The sequence below is a fragment of the Eleutherodactylus coqui genome, chromosome 12, assembly GCF_035609145.1.
Source record: "Eleutherodactylus coqui strain aEleCoq1 chromosome 12, aEleCoq1.hap1, whole genome shotgun sequence".
In the NCBI taxonomy this organism is placed as follows: Eukaryota; Metazoa; Chordata; class Amphibia; order Anura; family Eleutherodactylidae; genus Eleutherodactylus; species Eleutherodactylus coqui.
The window spans coordinates 118464318-118482996 of NC_089848.1; the positions used below are offsets into that span (position 1 = coordinate 118464318).

Genomic DNA, 18679 nt, shown 5'->3' on the forward strand with positions numbered 1-18679 from the left:
GGAGGAAACAGTAGACGGCCCCGTCCACGGTGTCGTTTAGACGACAGAGGAAATCACGACAGGTCTTTCCGGACCACCCGGATTTCTCGGAAGCCCTTAACAAGGAGTGGCAGAACCCGGATAAAAAATTCAGGCAACCCGGGAAGACTTGGGAAATTACTTACCCGTTCCCAGGGGGCTTGAAAAAGGGTTGGGCGGTACCTCCAGTAGTCGACCCACCCGTGTCACGACTAGCTAGGAGCACAGCATTGCCAACAGCCGAAGTAGCGACGCTAGCGAACCCGCAAGACAGGAAGCTGGACACCTTGGCAAAAACAGTGTTTCAAGCCACAGGCACAGCCTTGCAACCGATATTTGCGGCTGCATGGGTCAGTAAGGCGTCCACAGCCTGGGCCAAACAATTACGGAAAGACATCATAGCAGGCGCTCCACCAAGTGAGTTGCTCGAGCTGACAGATAATATCATACAGGCAAATAAGTTTGTATGCACAGCTCAGCTTGACGCAGCCAAATTTGTGGCCCGAGCGTCCGCCGCATCGGTAGCGACAAGGAGAACACTCTGGCTGAAGAGCTGGTCAGCGGATACAGCGTCCAAAATAGCGCTAACGAAATTGCCGTTTGAAGGAGACAGGCTATTCGGCCCCAAACTGGATGTCATGATAAAGGATGCCACAGGCGGCAAGAGCACGTCACTACCGCAAATGGCGGCAAGGAAGGAGAAGGCCCCATTAAGAAAGAAGCCGTTCTTTAGGCCCTTTCGGCGCTTTCCATCCCGCCCAGGGGCGGGGCAGTGGTCCCACTCTACGAGAACCCCTGCAGAGTCAAAGAGGGGCCCCTCATTTAAAACAAAACAGACGTGGCGACCCCGACCCGGAACATCGAAAATGGCGGGACCAAAAAACGTGGCATGAGGCACTGCCCCCACCCAGTGTCACCAGGGTGGGGGGCAGACTCTCCCAATTTTGGGAGACATGGGGGAGGCGCGTGAACGACAAGTGGGTACAGGAGATTGTGACATCCGGGTACTCAATCGAATTCACAACCCTCCCACGGAATTTTTTCTGCAAGTCCAGAGTGCCGTCCTCTCCGGAAGGGGTAGCCAACTTACAACAAGCAGTACAGAACCTACTAGCACAAGGGGTTGTGAAACCAGTGCCAGGAGCCCAGGAGAGGCAGGGGTTCTACTCGAACCTTTTCCTAGTACCCAAAAAGGATGGCAGAGTGAGACCGGTCCTGGACTTAAGGAGATTGAATCGATTCGTCAGGACAAAACATTTCCAGATGGAGTCAGTCAAGTCCGTGATAACATCCATGCAGCCGGGGGAATTTCTGTCCTCGATAGATATCAAGGACGCCTACCTTCATATCCCAATCCGGGAAACACATCAGAAATTTCTCCGCTTCGAAACACAGGGAAGGCACTTTCAGTTTACAGCGCTGCCATTCGGCCTGTCTACGTCACCAAGAGTTTTCACGAAGGTACTAGCAGCAGTGATGGCGCTAGTTCATGCGGAAGGTATAGAAGCTATTCCATACCTAGACGACATACTAATAAAAGCACCATCGTTGGACGACAACGTCAGGAGCCTGAACGTCACGATAAAAACCCTACAAGAATTCGGCTGGATAGTGAACCACGAAAAGTCATGCCTAATACCAACGCAACGTTTGCAATTTCTGGGCATGATATTCGACACCAGCCTCCACCGGATCCTGCTACCTCAAGCAAAGGCACACAAGCTCCGGCAGGGCGTCCGGTCCCTAAGGCAGGGGAAACCACTGACCATCAGATACTGCATGGCTATCCTGGGCCAGATGGTGGCAACATTCGAGGCAATCCCCTTCGCTCAGTTCCGATCAAGGATGTTACAACACCTGATACTGTCACGCTGGGATGGGTCCCGGCTGACCCTGGAACGGCAGATCCAGATAACCCCTCAGGTCCGAGGGTCACTGAAATGGTGGCTGAGACCTGGCAGGCTGCAGGCAGGGCGACCGTTGGGCCCCAGGCAATGGACAGTAGTGACGACGGACGCCAGCCTTTCGGGTTGGGGCGGAACACTGAGGGACCAATCAGTTCAGGGAGAGTGGTCACAAAGAGAGGCAACGCTTCACATAAACATTCTAGAACTGCGAGCTATCTACCGGACGCTCCAACACTTCGGGCCCAGTCTCAAGAGAAAAAGCGTACGCATTCAGACGGACAACACCACAGCGGTGGCCTATATCAACCGGCAAGGTGGGACACGGAGCTCGTCGGTAATGAGCGAGGTGGCAGCCATACTGACATGGGCAGAGAGGCATCTAAGCTCAATATCCGCGGTGTACATCCCCGGAGTAGAAAACTGGATGGCGGATTACCTAAGCCGGGAAAGGATAGATCCCGGCGAATGGGGCCTGCATCCAGAAATTTTTCAGACGATATGCCGGAAATGGGGCACACCAGATGTGGACCTCATGGCGTCACGGTTGAACTGCAAGATACACCCATTTGTGTCCCGAGCCCGGGACCCACAGGCAGCGGCAACCGATGCCCTGACAATTCCGTGGAGGGAGTACAAACTCCTATACGTATTCCCACCAATCCCGCTCATACCGAGGATCCTGGGAAAAATCAAGCAGGAAGGGCGACCGGCGATATTGGTAGCACCAAATTGGCCAAGAAGGAGCTGGTACGCGGCCATCAAAGAAATGCTGTACGACACACCGTGGCACCTTCCGGAGCGAAGAGACCTGCTATCCCAGGGGCCTTTTGTTCACCCGGATTCCAGGTCTCTACATTTGACGGCCTGGCCGTTGAGACCGAGGTATTGAGAAGGAAAGGTTATGCGGAGAATGTCATCCAGACAATGATACGAGCCAGGAAAGCGGCCTCATCGGCAATCTACTATAGAGTCTGGAAGCGCTTCTTCATCTGGTGCGAGGAGAGGCGTTTACAACCAATGCAATTTTCGGTGTCCAGGATTCTTGCATTCCTACAATCAGGCCTTGAAGTAGGATTAAGGGTAGGGTCGCTGAGGGGCCAGGTGTCAGCACTAACGGTACTGTTCCAAAGACCAATTGCAAACAGGATGGCAGTACGGACTTTCCTGCAAGGAGTTGCCCATACAACACCCCCGTTTAAGCCTCCGGTCCAAACTTGGGAGCTCAATCTCGTGTTAGACACTATTACGGTCCAGCCGTTTGAGCCGCTCAAGGAAATCCCGATGCGGTTACTAACCTGGAAGGTGGCATTCCTCGTCGCCATCACATCAATCCGAAGGGTCTCGGAACTAGCGGCACTGTCTATACAAACACCATATATGGCCTTTCATCAGGACAAAGTGGTACTAAGACCATCACCCGAGTTCTTACCAAAAGTAGTCTCTCAGTTTCATATTAATGAGGAAATCGTTTTGCCCTCCTTTTGTCCAAATCCAGTACACAAAAAGGAAAAACTGCTACACCACCTGGACGTAGTAAGGGCGCTGAGAACCTATGTGAAGAGAACAAGGGATTTCCGCAAGACCGACTCCCTCTTCGTTATTCCGGAGGGGACTCGAAGGGGCCTAGCAGCCTCAAAAGTCACCCTATCAAAATGGATAAGGTCCCTGATAACGGAAGCATATCGAGCCTCGGGACGCTCGCCACCATTTCGGGTTACGGCCCACTCCACACGGGCGGTGGGGGCCTCCTGGGCAGTCCGTCACGGAGCCTCAGCCCTCCAGGTGTGCAAGGCAGCCACCTGGACTTCCGTGCATACATTTTCGAAGTTTTATAGAGTCCATATAGCCGCATCATCCGACGCCGCTCTTGGACGGAAAATCCTGCAGGCGGCAGTCGTTTGACCGCACGTGCAGTGCCCACCCAGTATATGTTTTTTTCGGGACTGCTTGTGAACGTCCCATGGTCTAGGCTGTGGCCCCCAATGATACGGACGAGAAACAGATATTTTTGGTATAACTTACCGTAAAATCTCTTTCTCGTCACGTTCATTGGGGGCCACAGCACCCACCCCTTATTATTTAGGCGGTTGCCGGAACTCTCTGTTCTTCGGTCATTTTTTTGGTGGCAAAGAATTACGCCAGATTTATGTTTGGTATGTATATAACACAATATGTATAAATGTACTCCCACTGGCTACCTACTGCTTGCAGACAGACTAATTAGCTGAGTGCCTGCAGGGGGGATATAGCCAGCGGGGAGGAGCTAACACTTTTTTGCTTAGTGTCGCCTCCTAGGGCAGTGGCTATATCCCATGGTCTAGGCTGTGGCCCCCAATGAACGTGACGAGAAAGAGATTTTACGGTAAGTTATACCAAAAATATCTGTTTCGTTGTGTCTTTGTCGGAGATGAGTCGTCCTACAAAGAGGATAGGTGCTTGTAAGTATCGGACTGGCATCGTTGAGCGGTCTACTGCTGTGAAGGGCAAAACGAGGTGTAAATATTTCCAGTATACATCTGACAAACAATTTAAAGGGGTTGTCCCGCGCCGAAACGTTTTTTTTTTTTTTTCAACCCTTCCCCTCTGGTCGGCGCGAGACAACCCCGATGCAGGGACCTAAAGAAAGCTTACCGAAGCGCTTACCTGAATCCCCGCGCTGCGGTGACTTCTATACTTATCGGTGAAGATGGCCGCCGGGATCCTCTTCCTCCGTGGACCGCAGCTCTTCTGTGCGGTCCATTGCCGATTCCAGCCTCCTGATTGGCTGGAATCGGCACGTGACGGGGCGGAGCTACATGGAGCCGGCATTCTGCACGAGCGGCTCCATTGAAGAGAGCAGAAGACCCGGACTGCGCAAGCGCGGCTAATTTGGCCATCGGAGGGCGAAAATTAGTCGGCTCCATGGGAACGAGGACGCTAGCAACGGAGCAGGTAAGTAAAAAACTTTTTATAACTTCTGTATGGCTCATAATTAATGCACAATGTACATTACAAAGTGCATTATTATGGCCATACAGAAGTGTATAGACCCACTTGCTGCCGCGGGACAACCCCTTTAACAATAACCGTGATGTCTGAACTAATATATATATATAAAACTCCCCTTGAGTCTCTCTTCCTTGCCGCCACTTTGTGAACCGTGAAGTGTGAGACACGTGTACAATCAGGGGATTCTGAATCCTCTCAAGAACTCCAATAACAAAATGTGGTCCCCTATCACCCTCTGGTACCTCGGAGGACTCCATATTGACATACTACCTCACACAATAGCTTCTGTGGTTACAATCTAAAAAGAGATAAAAAGAAGCACTCGTATTAGTTCGCCTTGGATGAGGCCCAACTGCATGGAATCTTATACTTTAATACAACTTACCAATCTCTATAAATAAAGGACACAAACACCAATTTTGGATAAATAAAGGCCGCGGTGTTTATTAACGGGGTTAATAACAAAGGGGATAAATTTAACCCAAAATGAACATAACATTACAATGTAAACTCTGTCATACAGACACAAGTTTACTACCAGCAAACTCTCCCCAAGTTTATCTGCCCACCCACCTAATGCGGGCGATAATCCCCCATTAATTACACCGCGACAAATCTACGGGAGGGAGGGCGGGAAGCTGCTTTCTCTTCAGAAGATGCCAGCTCCTCACAGCAGCTCCATAAATAATCTCTGTACCTTCCCACCAGGGTACCACTCTGCCAATCATCCGCTCCTGTCAGGCCACCACATCTGCCTGACAACCCAGGCGATTTCCCGCCATTTTCTCACAGCCAATCCACCACTGTTGCTGGCCTCTCCATCACCGGGCAGAACACCATCAGATCCATCACCAGCTGACCCTGCAATATCCTTTTAACACATCGTTAGCCAGCAAGACCTTCCTTAGAGGGAACATACACTACAACCATTTAAACTTAAAGTCCCCAGATTCCATGAGGCTTTCAGTCCTAAATGTCTCTCAAGCCTTAGAATCTCTGAAATGGGTAGGATAGTTATAAAGTGCATTGAGCAGGTCCCTTTAACATTTCACCCGGGCTATGACAGACGCAGACAATACCGGCCTATACTAATCTTTTTGTGACACTGTTGACCTGGGACAATCCAAGCAGAAGACCCTACGCCACACAATACCTACTTTGATGGACGAGTTAGTCCATTGGTGAGATGTCTCCTCATGGGGTACAACACTTGTGGGAGGCAGGTCAGTTTACCTCTGTCCCGGATACCATCATCTCCCTCTTCCTTTGCACTCCTCCACCTCACTCTGTGGTGCTTGTGCCTGCGAGACAGATAACAAACAAAGATCCATCCCTGTTTTTGTGGGTGCTAGAGGAGCCACCATTACCTCAGTCAGGGGTCCCAGAGCTGCAGCCTTAGCAGCTTCATCCGCCCTCCTGTTTCCTCTCGCCTCTTGAGTGGTCTCTTTCGTGTAAGCCTGGACTTTGATGATTGCAACCTGTTTGGGTGGAGTTGGTGCCAACAACAAGTCTGATACAGCTTCTGCATTTCTAATTGGCTTGCCCGAGGACCCCCCCAAAGCTTCTACTACGCCAATGGGCCCATAATTGCAGGCGATGCTCAAAGAGCATCAAATTGTACTTCCAGCCATCTTACATACCTTAGTGAGTGCCTTCAGCCTCGCCTCCTGGGCTGACCTCCTCGGTGGGAGTGGTTGTGGTAGTCGTACATCACGCTGCATGGTCAGTGCATATCCTGTCTTGCCTTGCCCGTCTTTGTAATATCTGAAGCCATCAACAAATAAAATTCTCTCTGACATCTCTTAATTTACTGACTTCACCAGTTAAAGGCAGTTGTGGTCTTTGCCATCTTTCTGCTTACTCTCGTCTTCCCTATCCCCCTTTGGATCCATGTAGGTGGGTTTAACACAAAGCATCTCCTAATGGTGAGATGAGACGGGGTTAGGAGAGCCCCCTTATATTTAGTGAGCTGGGCAGCAGACGGGTACTTGGTTGTGGTCTGATGAAGAACTTCCTGAACTCCATTACCGACCAGGAGAATTGAATTGTATTCCAGGATTATGTCTGTGATTTCTGTGATGCGGCAATAATGCAGGGAAGGCGCAGCGTCTAGAGGTACAGCAATAAACCGCTTTGGCTTCAGACCTTCAGAATAACAATATACATTACCGTTAGAACGGATGACTTTGGGGTGTAAACCTCATACGTGAGGAGTAGGACACAGGCCCTTATATATATCAGACAGTCACCGCGTATGATGGGAAGCTCATATAAATCACATTATCGGCAGATATCCAATAGAAACCTTTTAAACACTCCTGTTTGTTACGCAGATTGGAAACCCTTTAAAGGGGTTGTCCCGCGCTGAAACGTTTTTTTTTTTTTCAATAGCCCCCCCGTTCGGCGTGAGACAAACCCGATGCAGGCATAAAAAAAACAAACCGTCCAGTACTTACCCGAATCCCCGCGCTCCGGCGACTTCGGACTTACCTTGTGAAGATGGCCGCCGGGATCTTCACCCTCGGTGGACCGCAGGTCTTCTGTGCGGTCCATTGCCGATTCCAGCCTCCTGATTGGCTGGAATCGGCACACGTGACGGGGCGGAGCTACGAGGAGCCGCTCTCTGGCACGAGCAGCCCCATTCAGAAGGGAGAAGACCGGACTGCGCAAGCGCATCTAATCGGGCGATTAGACGCTGAAGATTAGACGGCACCATGGATACGGGGACGCTAGCAACGGAGCAGGTAAGTGAATAACTTCTGTATGGCTCATAATTAATGCACGATGTATATTACAAAGTGCATTAATATGGCCATACAGCAGTGTATACCCTAACTTTGTTTCGCGGGACAACCCCTTTAAGTAGAACCTTGTTGCTAATTTCATTCTCTTTGCAGTGTCCTCGTCAGGCTTGTTAGGCACACAATTATCTCACTACCGTTTTAGCGTCATAAATCATTAGTATTCCAATAAGTAAAACCCAGTTTATTGAATACGCCGTGTGCATGTGTTGTAGACACCTCAAGAAATACATGTATGTTATATATTCCACTCTTCTCTGTGCTGAGGTTGGTCCTTGTAAGGAGGAGCAACAGGTTGTCACATCAGAGGACTCCCACCTACGTCTCCCCCTCCCCTTATATTAATTGGCTCCACTTCTCGTGGTCTGGTTTAGGCTAACTTCACGCAGGCGAGCGCGATATGCGTCCGTGAATCCCGACCCATATCGAGGAGTTCTGCCATTGCTTTCATTGTGGCTGGCACTGCGACATCATGCAGTCATTTAGAATATGCTGCGATGCCATGCGGGGAAAAAAATCGCTCGTGGTTCTGACCTAATTCAAAAGAATGGGGCTCATATTTGTGCGTCTCGCGTGATTTTATCACCTGTGTGAAGCCGGCCTAACTGGATATATCTATGAAGCATATAACTTGTGCAAGCAGGTAACAAGCAATGACACATATATGGGCGCAAATAGCAAATCCGCATCATTAATGATTCAAGAACAAGATCAGATCAAGGACATTTCCGTCCAGCTTACGTCGCTTCATGAGCTGCGGACCAATATACATTAACCCCTGAATAACAAGTGTAAGAAAGATACTTTCACCTATCAATTAGCATGAGCAGAGCTTAACAAGGAGGAGAATTCAGGCTTCTTCACATGTCGTTATTGCCTCTGTCCAGCGGTTGTGTCGAGCTTCACATGTGAAATCCCAAAAATATGGTCCACCGCGTTACCCCAGGAGGCGAGTCCTGAGGGGCTCTCACATCTGGCTACAGGAGAACGGTTGTGGGTGTAGAGATTGACTGGGGCGGTCAGTGCACCTGTCAAACTATAACGCAGGGGTTCTAAGGTGAGCTCACACAGGCCAGAAACCAACCGCCCATGAAGCCAGGAAATGGATACAAACCTGCCAACACGGAGACTTATTGGTCTAAGGTTCAGCAGATTTAAACATGTTCTGTTCACTCTTACAGGGTCGTACCAGAACTAAGCTTTAGCAACTATCTATAGTTTAGGTGATAAGAGTCTAATGGCTGCAGGTCTCGCCTCTATGCCCCCCTGTGATCACCCCCTTCTTATCACTGCGGACCCGCTGTACCTGCCTATAGTAGTGCCGCTCCATTCATTTCAGTGGGCCTAGCAGTAGTACAAGCACTCACCTCTCCTGTCGTCCCATTGAACATGAATTGTGGGTGGCACAAAAAACTCTACTTTTACCTACAAAACAAGACAACCTCTAATTTTTTTCCTTTTACCCGTTATTTGGGGCAGCGCCTCGGGTTCTCATGTCTACGACAAGGTTGGGCTCAAAGACCAGGGATTTTCAGACTTTTTACTAATGACGAGGAAGAAAATCAACTGTTGCTTCAAGTTGTGGAAGCAAAGCGCAAGGCTGTTCCAGGAAGTCTGCTGTCCGGGCCTTAAGCGCCGACTGACCAGTATTTGTGTTGGAATTTTGACTATTTTCTAGAGATGAGCGAACGTGCTCGGTCAAGCCTCTTTTTCGCCCGAATACCGCGATTTTCGAGTACTTCCGTACTCGGGCGAAAAAATTCGGGGGTCGCCGTGGCGGCGCGGGGGGTTGCAGCGGGGAGTGGGGGGGAGAGGGAGAGAGAGAGGGCTCCCCCCTGTTCCCCGCTGCTACCCCCCACGCCGCCACGCCTCTCCCCGCCCCCCGGAGCACCTGAGTACTTTTCACCCGAGTAGTGAAGTACTCGAAAATCGCGGTATTTGGGCGAAAAAGGGGCGTGGCCGAGCACATTCGCTCATCTCTACTATTTTCATATATTTTGCGGTATTTTTGTAGGAACAGCACAAATGTGTAGATTGTCCGGACGAATACCATGAGCGATACTTTAACAGTCTAGCGGTTGTTTTGCAAAAGTAAATTGTTAATATTAATGCCGTAGCTCGTGCAACTGGACATCTTGCGTGTAAGCGCCATTTCTTATCATGTACATCAGTTTTGAGCGCCATCTTGCAGTTAGACTTTAAAGCTAAAACTTTCCCCTAACATTACTATTAGCAGATGGAACAAATAGGAGGGTGTCTTGCTGTGTAGCTGCCACTTTATTTTTGGCCATATCTCTATGGGCCGCCCTACTGCGCATGCATAACCACCGCTCCATTCAGTCTCATTCTCAATGCGGAGGGTGCAGTGAGCAAGCACGGGGAAAAGCGGACCCTCGTTCTCCTGATCCGTGCATATCCCAGCAGTGAGTGATCAGACGTTTATCCCCTATCCTGTAGATAGGTGAGTAATGTTAATTCTGGAACACCCTCTTTTACTTCCAAGGGCTCAGTTCTCATAACTTTAGATGTAAAGTCCGACACAACCCCTGGACAATGGCAAGAGCTTGTGAGAATACCTCCGAGTAGTGTCCATCAGTTGCTGTTTATACTGCTGGTTACTTACTGTGCCTACATATATTAATATAATGTGACAATTGGGCACCTGTAGAATATCACATTGTATTATAAACTAAGAGACAATCCCGCCGGCTCCGCTGATGCTCCGTCCCCTCACTATAATCTTGGCCGTTACTGGATGCTGGGAAATGTTTCTTCACTCATTAGATTTATTGCATGTGGAATGGAAATTTGTGTGCGGTCGTCACGTGCTGCACATCAAAGGTACGGGCTGTCCATTAAACCATTACTGAACCGCTCTACAAAACTGTAAGATTTGTGTTTATTAGTCAGAGTCAAAGACTAAACAAGAGGCTGAAGATCGCGTGAGAAATCCGGTCTCTTGGGACGCCTTAGACAGCAGTGGTATATAGAGCCTCAGCATTATGTCCATAGGCATCTGTCCCTCGGGACGTCATAGACAGCGGTGTTGTTTAGAGCGCTGCTGTGTATTACGTCCATAGGCATCTGTCCCTGGGGACGTCATAGACAGCGGTGTTGTTTAGAGCGCTGCTGTGTATTATGTCCATAGGAATCTGTCCCTGGGGACGTCATAGACAGCGGTGTTTAGAGCGCTGCTGTGTATTATGTCCATTGGAATCTTTTCTGGGAGAACATCTTAGAAGGAAGGCTTTACCATCAGAAATGTCCTTTTGCTATATATGTACTGATAATTTCAGATGTTCTATAACATATACATTTATTCTTCTATAGGGTTCTATCAAGGACCAACTGAAAGCCTACGGCGCACTAACTGAGAATGTTACCCGGCGATACACACGGCAGATTCTTCAAGGAGTCTCCTACCTGCACAGCAATATGATTGTACATAGAGATATTAAAGGTGAGGTTCCAGCATATTGTGGATTAGACTTACTCTCAGAAATCAGATCTCAGTCTATCTAGGTACATAGATATATAAGCTCCTTATTGTGGTCCATAAAACACAGACCTTGAAAATAGGTTCGTCTGAAATCGGCCTTATAGCAGCTCTTCCATCACTCTCCATGGGTTCTGTGAAAATTATGGATGATTTAGTGATCCTGCACTGAGCAGGGGGTAGGACCCGATGACCCTGGAGGACCCGATGACCCCAGAGGACCTGATGACCCCGGAGGTCCCTTCCAACTCTACCATTCTATGATTGTAAAATGACGGCCATCTCCTCCCACTCTGGCCTGACTTTAGAGTAGCATTTGCTCTTTTATGCATGCGCTGATCCCACTCTAACTTCTGGTGCATCGCCATCTACACGGGCCTGTGGATGACATAAGTGACGTGTTCTACATCGCTCAGAAGCAGCAGGGCTGAATTACTCTCAAGACCGGAATAGTTCGGATTCACCCACCTGACTATTCTTTCCTAATTTGCATACGGTGGATGTTTAAAAGTTCATTTCCTAAATGGATGGATGGGCTAGTGAGACCTAATGCATAGATGCTTATAATGCTATCCTACTGACTAATGTCACTGGTTTAGTAGGGTCAGAACCCTCCAAGGTCCCATTAGGCTGCTTTCACCCGGGACGGACTATTCTGCATTACTAACACAAATTTTGATGCTCAATTGAAATTGACCAGAATTCTGCTGGCATCAAAATCCACCCGGACTTTGGTACCTGATATCGGGACGGCGTATTCGCTGTTGTGGAATATTCTGTCCCGCGTGGAAGCAGCCTTAAGGAATATGTATTCATGCAACTTCCTTACATACAAGTCTTGGTTATTTAAAAGTTAGGCTACATTTCGATACGTAGTGCTGATTAACATGTTCCAACCAGTAGAGCTAAAGACTGGTTGGGGTTAGTGTAGGAATATAGGGAGAAATTTACTGAGACCGGCATATATATACGCTGGTGAAGATAGGGGGGTGATATTCGCCAAATGTATGTGCGCCAGGCTGTGAATTCTGCACTTTCTAGGAGCTGGCACGACTCTTAGTGAATCGGTTGGGCTGCGGGAAGCCATGCCTCCTTCTGCCTAAGAATGGTCCACTTTAGCGGGGTGCAAAAAGATCCAGAATAGCGCGTTTTCAATGGCATGCACTGCTGAGTAGGCCTCCCCGTAGCAGGCAGTGGGACCGATACCGCAGGAAGCCTGAGTTCCTGAGATAACATTCTGGCTCGCGGAGTCCTGTTGATCTGTGGCATCTTGCCCAGCCGTTTCCTGGATTTCCAAGCTCGTACTGATGTGTAACAATGGAAGAGACGGGATTATCTTCAGAGCAGCCATAATCCAGATGTTTTATCCATTCTCTGCAGGTGCCAACATTTTAAGAGACTCAGCTGGGAATGTAAAACTTGGTGACTTTGGGGCCAGCAAACGCATCCAAACCATCTGTATGTCTGGGACCGGAATTAAATCTGTGACAGGGACCCCATACTGGATGAGTCCAGAGGTGATCAGCGGAGAAGGATATGGGAGGAAAGCGGATGTGTGGTAGGTACTGCAGATAATCCCCGATGAGAGATTGATGGAAGCGATGTGAGAATTGGACTCCTAAATAAGAACATGATGTCCAGGCAGAAAAGAAATACACTTGACATACATGTATGAAGACAGGGACCATAAGGGACTAAGGCAGAAGGAAAACAAATACACGTACATGCTAACTAAAACATGGATGCCGGAGGGGTTTCATTATTTGTAGACCTTGTTCAGTGATCATATGAGGAGCTCATAAGGGGTTTTCCAGAAGGAACTACTATTGATGATGTATCTTCAGGGCAGGTAATCAAAAGTTGATCGGCGGGGGTCCAATACTTGGGAAAACAGCCGATCAGCTGAGGGGGCGCATGCTGTCAGGGCCGCTATACAGCCGGGGTTCCCAAGCAGTGACCCCGGCTGATCAACTAATAATGACCTAAATTGAGGATATGGCACCAACAGTTTTTCATCTAAGATTAGCAAAACAGAGTTCACTTATAATCCCAGGGTCAACCTAGAAGAAATGTATCGCGCATGGTGACTGGTGACTATAGCCAGGTGATCTTCCCAGCATTCATCTCCTTATACACCTTCTAGGTGCTGACCTTAAGGAGAAACCATACCCTTCCTGACCCAAGTCTATAGGCCTCTGCCCAGCGAAGCCAGAAACCTACTGCACACTGATGTGGGGCAAAAACCCCGAAACAGCCGTCTGTGTATGAATTCTGGCTTGGCTTACAATTCCCAGTCATTGTTATAAGGCTTGTCTAAAAAGTTTGACATTGACTTGTAGCAATGCTGCCTTCCAATAGGTGGCGCTGCAGAGATATTGTTTCATCTTTCCTATTAGCGATTGTAAATACATGGCTGCTACCAGCATCAATCATGGGTGTAATTTCATCACCCTGGAAAAGCATATTTGGCTATCAGCCAAGTCCACCATTTTGGATTTCCCCACTTGAACGAGCTTGATCCACCAAAATTAGCGGGTCTAATTGATCCGATATTTGAACCCCAATCACAGGTTAAACCACGTTGCTGCGGTGTTTTTCTGCTTAAGTGGCAATCGTCTCTTGGCAATCGCCAATCAAAATGTACCATTTAGGGCCTGTTGCATGAACATTTTAAAAATATATAGCTCGTCCTGCAAAAAAAAAAAAAAGTCCCCATACAGTTTAATCAACAAAAAAATAAAAAGGCAGGGATGAAAGGATTGAAGGCTACGTCCATCTTTGCGACTTATTAATTTCCCTTGTGTCAATGTAACAAATGAAAATAAAGCAACTTTGTAAATAGTTGAGCATTAAAAATGTCTTTATCGTTTCATTCTGCAGCTCCTATGCAGAGCCTGGTGTCTCCTTGGTAACAGACTACGCAGAAGCTGTGTAGTCTGATGTGCCTTGTGTCTCCTTGGTAACAGACTACACAGAAGCTGTGTAGTCTGATGTGCCTTGTGTCTCCTTGGTAACAGACTACACAGAAGCTGTGTAGTCTGATGTGCCTTGTGTCTCCTTGGTAACAGACTACACAGAAGCTGTGTAGTCTGATCCTGCAGTGATACTCCCCTCCATCTGCCCCCCGACTTATAGTCAATAGCTGACGAAGAAGTAGGGGGCCGATGAAGCAGACTGTGCCAGCAGGATTAATTACAAAGTTGCTTCTTTTACTTTCGACTCTTCTGGACCCCAGAAACTAGTTTCTCCCTACTTTTTTGGAGTCATTTTGAAGTTTGGATAATTGAGACTAATGGTTTTCCTTTCTTTGTCTTCTCTCCCCATTGAAGGAGCGTAGCCTGCACCGCTGTGGAAATGCTCACAGAGAAACCACCATGGGCAGAGTACGAAGCAATGGCCGCCATTTTCAAAATTGCTACTCAGCCAACAAAACCAAAGCTTCCGGACAATGTCTCAGACTCTTGTAGGGACTTCATGAAACAGATATTTGTGGAGGAAAAAAGGCGGCCGACCGCGGAGGAACTTTTACGGCATCCTTTTGTCAGTCATAGTATTTAATGTTTCTTATAACTGTGGAAAATGTAAACCAAATGAAGGATTCTTAAACGCCCTGAGGAGCCTCCAAGACATCCGAGTCTCTGCTGCATTCCCCAAGAGGCCGCGCCGATCAGCTGTGGGAATATACATGTGGAGCATCGCCAGCGCTACTGGAGGGCGTAACGTCGGCATGCTGCAACAGGTCTATTGACCAATACCCCGGATCCAGAGGACTCCCCAGACCCAAGAACCCTCACTGCCAAACCATTGTCCGTTCTGAATGTTGTAATGATCAAACACTATCGGTGCCCGTAAAGCAGCGATGAGCAGCAGCTGTGCTTCAACGATGGGCCAGAGTGGCGGCGTTACATTGTAGCTTCTGCAGATCCCTTAGGAACAGTAATGAGTTTGCCCATAGTGGAGCTTTAATTCTCATAGAGACTTAGTTTATGATCAGGGCTGCAATCTTACTGTGGAATTGCAATTATTGGTCTAGCATTGGCCGTAGTTTCACAGTAAGGTTTCTTACTCTGTGAAGGCTGCAGCGTTGAGTAATCTCCTGCCCCCTCTGGCAGCACTTGCCTTAAAGGGGTATTCCGATTACTAAATGATTTTTCGAGTGAATGAATGAAAACTGATATATTGATGGGGGTCCGACGGCTGGAGAATGCAGGACACTCGTTTGCCCCCTTTCATTCATTGGAGGACCGCAGCTTCTATCCGACCTCAGTAAGGTCGTCTTCAGTGGAGCGCTGGCCACGCATGTATGGTGATACTCCATTTAAGTGGGGCTGTCAGAAATAATCAAGGCCTATGCCCGATTATTTCCGTTAGCCCCACTGAAATAAATGGAGCGCCACGGCGCACGCACTGTCAGTGCTCCACTGAATATGATCGTGCTCAGGTCAGACCGGGTAGGAAGTGGGACCCCTATGTTCCAGCGGTCGGACCCTCACTCCAAAAATGATTTAATAACCGTAATACTCCTTTAAGGGAATAGAAGGAAAAATCCAAACTGCTGTGTTTTGCCCCCAATGTAGGCATCTCGGTAAGTAGTTCCCTAGCATAGCGTTTATTGACTCCAGCTCTCCAGCAGGTCATGTTGTCAGGATTTCCTCACTATCGCATCAGCGATATCTTCTTTTAATCAGCACCTCAGAAGCTGCCACAGATGGGAGATCCTAACATCAGGACCGACTGGAGCTGAGAGGCAGCGAGGTCTGTTGCCCCTTACATCCAGTGTCTTGGCGGTAGACACAGGACTAAGTGTTCCTGCAAGGAGAGCAAGGTTAAAGGGTTCCCCCGTAGTAGTTACGTGGTTAAGCTTTGCTACAGGAGAATGATCTGGTTGACCTTCTAGGCATTAAGGGAGGAATTGACTGAAGGCCTTTTTACACACAACGATTATCGCTCAAAAGATGACTTGTACATGTGCGCCCATCGTGCACTTTTCGTCCATCGCTGACTTCAGGTCAACATGAAATGCGTCGTCTCTGATAAGACGGACCACACGCTGAGTTCTCCGTGGGCAGCGCTGATGACATTCTTTCAGCTGCTGTCCTGCTGGAGAACAATAGTGATGTATTTAGAGAACAGACCACCCGCTGTTCTCTAAATACATGCAAATGAAGCTAGTTAGCTAATAATAAGCTGTTTGGCCTATTAGTAGCTAATGCAGAATGATCGCTCAAAACTGTCAGTTATGATGTGGCTTAATATGCGCCTCATGTAATAATAGGCAATTCACTTACCACAATTGGTGCTTCTTATTCACAGGCTGAGCTATGTCACTGGGTGGATGTGAGCCTTATATCCGCGTTTGATGACACTTCATGTTAAAAATCACAAACTGAACCGTTTCATCCATTTTTCAAGCACTCTAAATAAAAAACAGAAGTTATACAAGTGGGTCATTGAAGTCAGCGGTGCCTGAAGGGCAAACGGAGCCCTGCTAGCATTCTGGTTTTTTAATGCACCCGTTGACTTGTTTGGGCGATTCTGGCCTGAGAATGACCACAAAACAGGACATGCTGCAATTGTTTTACATGGACCGCTCATCTGTGAAACATCCGCTAATCTGATTACACAAACTTTAGTGGGTCCGGATTATGTCTGATCTCCCGTGTGAGTAACCCTAAGGTCAGCCGTGCATCGAAAGCCAAAGTCTAAAGAGCTCTGAGCTGGAGTGGAGTTCTGATGTAATTTACACTGACTTCTGGTGTAAATTCTAGTAAGTCAGGCCAATGGTGGCCACGCCCCCTCCCACTAAGCCACGCCCACTTCCTTAAAAAGTGTTGCGTAACATTAACTTGCAGCTCTTTTAGGCCAGTTCTCCGGATTGGTACGCTGACATGCCTCTCTGGGTTTTTGGATTTCATTCAGTTCAGCTCTGACGTTCGGTGTCTTGGTTCTATTGGCCGGGGATCGGTGGAGCTCGCGTTCCTATATCTGTCATCACTAGACATCTTGTCAAACTGCCCCGTGGAAGTCCACAAGCCGACTCCAGGTTCTATTGGCCTGCCGGTTCTACTAAAGCTTTGAAGTTATCGACAGACATTGGGCTTTGCTGGCAGATCTCGCCCTTCTCGTTGGCTTCTGCTGATATTCTAGTGGATATCGGCATCGACAATCCCCCCTGCTGTTCCTGGTCGGAGGGGAACAATCAGCTGTTAACGTTTTTTGGCCAGACGTCTTGTTTTCCCTCAAAGGAATGTACTTTTATAATCTATCCACAGGACGGGTACTAAAAGTCTTATCACCAATGAGACCCCCCACCAATCCATAGAACGGGAGTCCCGTGTTCCCCTCCCCTCGTCATCGTGGGCCAGCTGCACCCGGGCGCAATGAGATCAGACTGCATGGAGCGACACTTACACACGTGCGGTGCTGCTCCATTCCTGTCAATGGGGCTGACAGAAATACTGGAGTACAGGCATTGGGCTATCTCCAGCAGTCCAAAGACAACCCAACTCCCAGTGTGCACAATAGACCCCGCAATCACATATAATAAATCCCAGACACCATAATCCCGTACTTGTTACATTTAATCTCATGGATTTCTAGGCGTACATACACGAGGCTTTAATCACCATAAAGTGCTTCAATTCATGCACAGCAAGCAGAGGAAGTGACGAGACAGGAGAGGCGAGCAGCAACATTTCGGGGAACCCCACCCCCCTTCCTCAGGCATGAGGTACTTTATGGACCAAAATCACTTTATGGTAAAGAGCCTCATATATATCCATACGGTGGCGCTCGCCGCTCGCTCCGGGCGCTGATTGACAGGCTGCTCACACACAGTAACAAAGCATCAATGTGCTTCCATCCTCCAGGCTGTAGGTCTCGATCATCAGAGTCTTCGTCCACCATCATGTCTTGTAGAGCCCGGGCCCAGCGCTGCTCACCGCTGCTTCACTGCATCTAAAGCCTTGGGAACTTGTATTGAAGATACTTTATTTTTTCACCAACTTGTGACTTATAGCGCCAGGAGGAGGCGGTTTTATTGCATATTAAATCCTCTTTATCTTTTGTGATACCGGACTGTTAGATACGCCGAGCGGGGGAGGGGGGGGCTGAAGAAAAATAAACTTTTTATTTAATAGAATTGTGAAGTGGATTTGACTCTCACAGGTTTAAAGTTACCCTCCAGGCCCGGAGACACAAAGATGGCCGCAGGCTTCTCTGACTACTGGTGGACGCTGCATATTGGTACAGGTCGTCGGTCTACGGCACTATGTAGTGACTATTAGTGCACGTCGTCTGTCTACGGCAGTATGTAGTGACTATTAGTGCACGTCGTCTGTCTACGGCACTATGTAGTGACTATTAGTACACGTCGTCGGTCTACGGCACTATGTAGTGACTATTAGTGCACGTCGTCTGTCTACGGCAGTATGTAGTGACTATTAGTGCACGTCGTCTGTCTACGGCAC

At 48.4% G+C, this 18679-nt stretch overlaps 1 protein-coding gene across 2 annotated transcripts in view; it reads left to right on the top strand.

Annotated features, from left to right (window-relative positions):
* Positions 1–18351, top strand: part of LOC136587035 (mitogen-activated protein kinase kinase kinase 3-like) — a 120206-nt gene extending 101855 nt beyond the window's left edge. For both annotated transcript variants that reach the window (XM_066585446.1, XM_066585447.1), the window contains exons 15-17: positions 11045–11174; positions 12591–12768; positions 14540–18351. In XM_066585446.1, coding sequence (XP_066441543.1) covers positions 11045–11174; positions 12591–12768; positions 14540–14768 — 537 coding nt within the window. In that variant the 3' untranslated portion in view covers positions 14769–18351. The remainder of the gene's footprint in view (positions 1–11044; positions 11175–12590; positions 12769–14539) is intronic.
* The last annotated feature ends 328 nt before the right edge of the window (positions 18352–18679 follow it).